The 7597-nt window shown below is 52.1% G+C and overlaps 1 protein-coding gene across 6 annotated transcripts in view; it reads left to right on the forward strand.

The window, feature by feature from the left end:
* The window catches only part of ZNF74 (zinc finger protein 74), a 17944-nt gene extending 11008 nt beyond the window's left edge, over window positions 1-6936 (forward strand). For all 6 annotated transcript variants that reach the window (XM_011959169.1, XM_011959168.1, XM_011959171.1 and 3 more), the window contains one exon: window positions 3848-6936. In XM_011959169.1, the coding sequence (XP_011814559.1) occupies window positions 3848-5439 (1592 nt within the window). In that variant the 3' untranslated portion in view covers window positions 5440-6936. The remainder of the gene's footprint in view (window positions 1-3847) is intronic.
* The last annotated feature ends 661 nt before the right edge of the window (window positions 6937-7597 follow it).

Raw genomic sequence — 7597 nt, forward strand, 5'->3', positions numbered from 1 at the left:
GTCAGTATCAGTGTCAGAGTCAGCATCAGCATCAGGGTCAGGGCCAGCATCAGTGTCAGAGTCAGCATCAGCATCAACGTCAGGGTCAGCGTCAGCATCAGCGTCAGGGTCAGGGCCAGCATCAGCATCAGCATCAGGGTCAGGGCCAGCATCAGCATCAGCGTCAGGGTCAGCATCAGCATCAGGGTCAGCATCAGCGTCAGGGTCAGGGCCAGCATCAGGGTCAGGACCAGCATCAGCATCAGGGTCAGCATCAGCATCAACGTCAGGGTCAGCATCAGCATCAGGGCCAGCATCAGTGTCAGAGTCAGCATCAGGGTCAGCATCAGCATCAGGGCCAGCATCAGTGTCAGAGTCAGCATCAGCATCAAGGTCAACATCAGCATCAGGGTCAGGGCCAGCATCAGGGTCAGGGTCAACATCAGTGAGGGCTTCTAGGTTGTGGCCAAGATGGCAGCCCTCCATCTGCCATCTTGGGACCGGGGTGGGTCTTGAGCAGAAGGTGGTCTGTTTTTCTTCTCCAACATTCTTTTTGTAGACTTCTCTTCTGAGTTGGTTGATGAATAAGTGAATTAAATAATTTCAGCTTAATTTATTGGACAGTGACTGCTGAGCGTGTTAGGTGTCTAGAAAGCTTGAGAAACACCTTTCTGTGGGAAAGGCAGCCAATAAGCTGTGGAACACAGAGCACAGGGGTCGGGGAAGGCAGTCCCTTCTCCATACCCACTCTGCTGCCACACACCACCCAGCCCCAACCTGCAACAGCAGCTGCAGCCCGAGCTTTCTGGTCTTTATTTCTCACCCCAGCCTCTGATGCTTGCTTTGTCCTCTTTGACAAAATTACAGGTTTTAAAAAATTCATATTTTTGTTTGATTCGTATATGAATACACTGAAAATGAGGCTGAAAGGTTATTGAAATCCTGCATAATCTTTCCACCCAGAGATAACTGTTCTCTAATAACTGACCACGTCACTGATTCCTCTGGGCCGTTCCTCTGTGTGCGGATAGACTTTTCTAAAGCTACACATGGCCGGGTGCAATGGCTCACACCTGTAATCCCAACACTCTGGGAGGCCAAGGCAGGCAAATCACCTGACGTCAGGAGTTCGAGACGAGCCTGACCAACATAGAGAACCCCATCTCTACTAAAATTACAAAATTAGCCGGGCATGGTAGCGCATGCCTGTCATCCCAACTACTCGGGAGGCTGAGGCAAGAGAATTGCTTGAACCCGGGAGGTAACTCCAGATAACAAGAGTGAAACTCCATCTCAAAAAAAAAAAAAAAAATTAGCCAGACCTGGTGGTGGGCGCCTGTAATCCCAGCTACTCTGGAGGCTTAGGCAGGAGAATCGCTTGAATCTGGGAGGCAGAGGTTGCAGTGAGCCATGACCGCACCATTGCACTCCAGCCTGGGAGACAGAGCTAAACCCCGTCTCCAAAAAATAAATAAATAAAGCTTTACGCACCCTTGGAAACACAGCACGCACGTCAGAGTCTGGCTACCACACTGGCCATGGCATAGTGAGCATCCTTACGTGATATTTACTGATTGCACATTATCCCCTAGATGTATGTGCCCTGCTGTGTTGTTGGCCCTGTTGCTGCCAAAACGACTTTTTTCTGGCCTGGGCCTCTTCTCTCTGCTCTGTGCACCTTCCCTAGACTCTCACCTCTCACTTGGTGTGAGCATGGTCTACACTATAGCAACACCAGCTGAGCTGCAGCTCTGTGTCACTGACCATCTCGTGGGCCTCTGCCTGCATGTCTAAGACCAGACTTGGAACTGGACCTTCCTCCTCCTGTCCCTGTCTTTGCAAAAGCTTCCACCGTCCATCCTTGGCTTGGGTGTTTGCTGTGGTCTCATCCTCTCCCCTATTTCCTCTCTTGCCACCTTCAGTCAACAGCTAGAGCCAGCAGTTTTAGCTCCTCAGGGGCTCTCAGATCTGCTGCTTCTTGTTCATTTTCACAGCCTTGGTACCAGTCTGAAGTTGCCATTTTTCACCTGAATTATTCAGATGGCCTCCCTAACTGGCCTCCCTAACTGCTCACTCCCACCTCCTCACACACCACCAAAGCCACCTTCAAGACAAACCATTATACCAGGCACAGGGGCTCATACATCTAATCCCAGCACTTTGGGAGGCCAAGGCAGGAGGATCGCTTGAGCCCAGGAGTTGGAGGCTGCATTGAGCCGTGATTGCACCCCTGCACTGCAGCCTGGACAACAGAGCAAGACTCTGTCCCTGCCCCCTGCTTCCTGCGCTCCCCGCCCCCTACCAAGACACCACAGGATCAAGTCACCCTCTGTGCAAAAGGCCTTTCTTCCCCAACTGCCCTCTGAGTCAGGCATCTGGTCACCTCAAACCCATCCACCTTGCCAGGGTCACTTCTCAGCCTTCCTGCCTCTGCGTATCTTGTCTTCATCTTACTGTCTCACCTCTGAGCCTCTGCACATGCTTTCGCTCTCCACCTGGCTACCTGCCATGTGTGCCATGGCCAGTTCCACTTGCCCTGCCCTTCGGGATGGGTTGGGGCCATGGGCAGCACCACCGTGCAGCTCTGCCCACTGCACTAGATGCCCCTTTTTAAGCCTGGGGAGGACAGAATTAGAAATAAAATCTCCTGCCAGCTCAGAAAACCTTGCTATAGAGATAGAAAAGAAAGACAGCCTTCTTATCGAATAAGTGTTTAACCAGATGTGGTGTGCAGGAGAGAAAGAAACATCCCCCATTGACAGAGGAGACAGATCCAACCCAGCACACAGGACAACTGTCTTCACCTAAAGGAAGAGTACAGCTTTTTGGGTTTTTATTATTTATTATTATTATTTTTGTGATAGGGTCTCTATTGCCCAGGCTGGGGTGCAGTTGCATGATCATAGCTCACATCCTCAGTCTCCCCAGGCCCAGGTGATCCTCCCACCCCAGCCTCCTGAGTAGCTGGGACTACAGACATATGCCATCATTCCTGGTTAATTTTGTATTTTTTCTAGTGGGGTCTGTGTTGCGCAGGCTGGTCTTGATCTGGGCTCAAGTGACCCGCCGACCTTGACCACCCAAAGTGCTGGGATTACAGGCAAGAACCACCGCGCCCAGCCTCTTGTACCTTTTTGACAAGCAGGAAGTTACATCTTGGACTGGACTCTTGGACTAGGGTCATTTCGCTTCTGAAAAGGTTTGCATGCGTCTCAGAGAAAGCATTTGCAATTCCCAGTGTTCTAAAGGGAAGCGCTGGAGTGTGGGAGGCCCTTTTTTCCTTTTGGCACCACAGACAATTTTTAATTCATTTATTAGTCCCAGCTACTCGGGAGGCTGAGGCCGGAGAATGGCGTGAACCAGGGAGGCGCAGCTTGCAGTGAGCTGAGATCACGCCCCTGCACTCCAGCCTGGGCGACAGCGAGACTCCATCTCAAAAAACACAAACACAAAAAAAACTTGTATTTGCCCTGTGTATTACGAACACCTGCCATGGTATTGACAGAGCAGTCGGTCAGCCGACGTGTCTGTGAATAAGTGTAATCCTGATCACCAGCTCCCGAGCTTGCCCCTTTCTCAGCCCCCTTGGTGCTTGTAGCTGCTCCTTCGGGGATTCCCTTGGCCTCTCCACCTTTCCCGGTCTTTGCTCTCTGGTAGTTCCTTGCGTTTTCTTCCTTTCCTTTCTTCCCGCTCTTGCTTGCACATCTCATCCTGGGCTCTCCCTTCTCTCTGCCTGCGCCTTCCAGCCTTGGCCCTGGTGTCCTCTCCTCTTTTCTGGGCTTATCTGCATCTCCAGGTCAGTTCTCAAATCTGAATTCTAGGCCAGGTTTCCGCTTGCTCACAGAAAATCACTTTCAATATCTTACAGAATGGGAGCTGAAGGCGGTGCTCTCTCAACAGCAGGGCATTTGCAAGGAAGAACCGGCCCAGGAGCCCATCGCGGAGCGGCCCCTGGGCGGGGCGCAGGCGTGGGGGCGCCAGGCCGGTGCTCTGCAGAGGAGTCAGGCTGCGCCCTGGGCGCCTGCACATGCTATCGTCTGGGACGTCCCTGTAGAGAAATTCCCCCTTAGGTGTCCCCTCTTCGCCCAGCAACGCGTTCCCGAGAGGGGACGCTTGCTGGACACACACAAGAACGTCCAGGCGACTGAGGGCAGAACCAAGGCTCCTGCTAGACTCTGTGCGGGAGAAAACACCTGTACGCCAAGTGAGCCGCACAAGTTCCCCCAGGCCCGCCGGCAGCGCGGGGCGGGTGCTGGGGAAGGCGAGTTCGTGTGCGGCGAATGCGGGAAGGCGTTCCGCCAGAGCTCCTCCCTCACGCTGCACCGGCGCTGGCACAGCCGGGAGAAGGCTTACAAGTGCGATGAGTGCGGCAAGGCCTTCACCTGGAGCACCAACCTACTGGAGCATCGGCGCATTCACACGGGCGAGAAGCCCTTCTTCTGCGGCGAGTGCGGGAAGGCCTTCAGCTGCCACTCGTCCCTCAACGTGCACCAGCGCATCCACACGGGCGAGCGGCCCTACAAGTGCAGCGCCTGCGAGAAGGCCTTCAGCTGCAGCTCACTGCTCAGCATGCACCTGCGGGTGCACACCGGCGAGAAGCCCTACCGGTGCGGCGAGTGCGGCAAGGCCTTCAACCAGCGTACGCACCTCACACGCCACCACCGCATACACACGGGCGAGAAGCCCTACCAGTGCGGCTCCTGCGGCAAGGCCTTCACCTGCCACTCCTCCCTCACCGTGCACGAGAAGATCCACAGCGGGGACAAGCCTTTCAAGTGCAGCGACTGTGAGAAGGCCTTCAACAGCCGCTCGCGCCTCACCCTCCACCAGAGGACGCACACGGGCGAGAAGCCCTTCAAGTGCGCCGACTGCGGAAAGGGTTTCAGCTGCCACGCGTACCTGCTCGTCCACAGGCGCATCCACAGCGGCGAGAAGCCCTTCAAGTGCAACGAGTGCGGCAAAGCCTTCAGCTCCCACGCCTACCTCATCGTGCACCGGCGCATCCACACAGGCGAGAAGCCCTTCGACTGCAGCCAGTGTTGGAAGGCCTTCAGCTGCCACTCGTCCCTCATCGTGCACCAGCGCATCCACACTGGTGAGAAGCCCTACAAGTGCGGCGAGTGTGGCAGAGCCTTCAGTCAGAACCACTGTCTCATTAAACATCAGAAAATCCACTCCGGGGAGAAGTCGTTTAAGTGTGAACAATGTGGGGAGATGTTCAACTGGAGCTCGCACCTCACTGAGCACCAGAGGCTGCACAGCCAGGGGAAGCCCTTGGCCATCCAGTTCAACAAACACTTGCTCAGCACATACTATGTGCCTGGCAGCCTGCTGGGTGCAGGGGATGCTGGGCTGAGGGACGTGGACCCCATCGACGCGCTGGATGTGGCAAAGCTCTTGTGTGTCGTTCCGCCCCGAGCTGGCAGGAATTTCTCCCTGGGAAGCAAACCTCGAAACTAACATGATGTGCTTTGGTGTCAGTAGTCGCTTTCGGAGCTACTCAACGAGGAAAGCACCCTGATCCTCCCTGGCTCCTACATCCAGACCACCTTCCTCCAGGTGTGGGAGCCTTGCCTTGTCACCCCAATCAGGTCTGCATGCCAGGGTGCCTCTTTTAGTAAAAGTCAGTCACCTCCCCAGAAGGGCCACACTCCAGGAGGAAAGTTGAGAGCCATTTGAGGTAGTCCTGTCACCTGTTTTCCTTGATGGACCTGGAAGTTGTTGACGAGGGGAAAGATCTTTCTTGCCAATAAGAAGAAGGGATATTGTTGGGTGCCATGGCTCACACCTGTAATCTCAACACTTTGGGAGGCCAAGGCAAGGGGATCGCTTGAGCCCAGGAGTCTAGGACCAGCCTGGACAACATGGTGAGACCTCGTCTCTATAAAAAATGCAAAAATTAGCCAGATGTGGTGGCGTGTCCCTGTGGTCCCAGCTACTCAGGAGGCTGAGGTGGGAGGATGATTTGAGCCTGGGAGGTCAAGGCTGCAGTGAGTCATGATTCACAGCACTACACTGCAGCCTGGGTGACAAAGCAAGACCCTGTGTGAAATAAAAAGGAGGTATATCAACTGTTGTATCCTCGGACGAACTCCTGACATGGCTTCAATCAGGAGTTTCCTCCATAAACTATTATTTTCATAATAATAATAAAACAAGAATTATGAATAGCATTACTTTCCAGTGAACATTATTATATTGCTAGAGAGGAGAATAATCTTGGGTGGTGGGCATTTGGAAAAAGTGAGTTTCCTGGACTTACCTCATGTAAATAGCTCTACTGCAGAGCTGTGTGTTAGTGACACTGCAGTCAGGGGTGTTCCCACAGCTGTCACAGCATGGCCCAGCATCGTTGTAGCCAGATCCTAACATGCCAACATCACCTCTTGCCATTTAGCCCCTGGTGAGAAATTGGGAACTCCCAGGCAGTGCCCAGTGCATCCAGGAAAGATGGGCACGACATCAAGAGAGATGTGTCTGGAGGCTCCCCTTCACTGATTGGGGCTGGGCAAGGCCACCCTGGCCTGGTGAGGCTGCCCTGCAGGGCTTCTCACTATGTAGCACCAGTCACCAGCCCAGGTCACAGAATAAGCCCCTCCCAGCATCCACTGAAGAGGGGGAGCTGAAGCCCAGGGAGACGGGCTCCATGGTGGTCCCACATGAAGGTGTTGTACAAACCCTGGAAAAGGTGGCTCTCCATCCCGACACTCTTCAGAGATAGGAAGACAGAGTTAATCTTGAATGAATGTTATTTCTACTCCGTCCTAAGCAAGAATAAGCTGCCCCCTTGGTGATAATACTTTACATTTGTATGGAGTGCTATCATTTATGAAATTCTTTCAGTATGCTTTTTAAATTATGCTGGCAAAATAACCACAGTTCAGAAAATGTGGACTTATGGAAAATAAAATCCCCATAATTCTTAATAAAACTGCATTTTGCACTTTGATACATTACCCTCTGCTTTGTTCATATAGAACTTTGCATTATTTTAAACATAGCCTATCTGTAGTTTTTATCTTGTTTCCCCATTTAGCTTTGTAGCAAATTTTTTTTTTTTTCTGAGCATCTAAACTCTCCTTGTTATACTTCTAAACAGAGGCACAGTGTTCTCTGGTCTCTTAGATACTCTTTTGTTGGATGTTGAAGTTATTTCCATGGTGCAGTGGTGTGATCACAGCTCACTGAAACCCCAACCTCCCTGGCTCAGGTGATCCTCCCACCTCAGCCTCCTGAATGGTTGGGACTTTGGGACTGCAGGTGTGCACCACCATGCCCACCTAAATTTTTCGAGGAGCAGAGGGGTCTCACTGTGTTGCTCAGGCTGGTATTGAACTCCTGGTCTCAAGCGATCCTCCCACCTCAGCCTCTCAAAGTGTTGGGGTTATAGGCATGAGCCACTGCACCCAGCCTATTGATCTTTCTTTTTGAAAAATATTTGAATATGTCCTTTGTCCCTCTTTATATTGGAGTCTTGATGTTTTTCTTTTATGTATGTAAAAACTTTTCCCTGATTATAAATTTTATATGTATATTGGAGAAAATTTTTAAAAATTACAAAATCATAATAAAAATGACCCTCAGGTTCTGTTGGAACCGAACTCTCGATTCCCTCCTG

This window comes from Colobus angolensis, unplaced genomic scaffold (genome assembly GCF_000951035.1).
Source record: "Colobus angolensis palliatus isolate OR3802 unplaced genomic scaffold, Cang.pa_1.0 Scaffold484, whole genome shotgun sequence".
Classification (NCBI taxonomy): Eukaryota; Metazoa; Chordata; class Mammalia; order Primates; family Cercopithecidae; genus Colobus; species Colobus angolensis.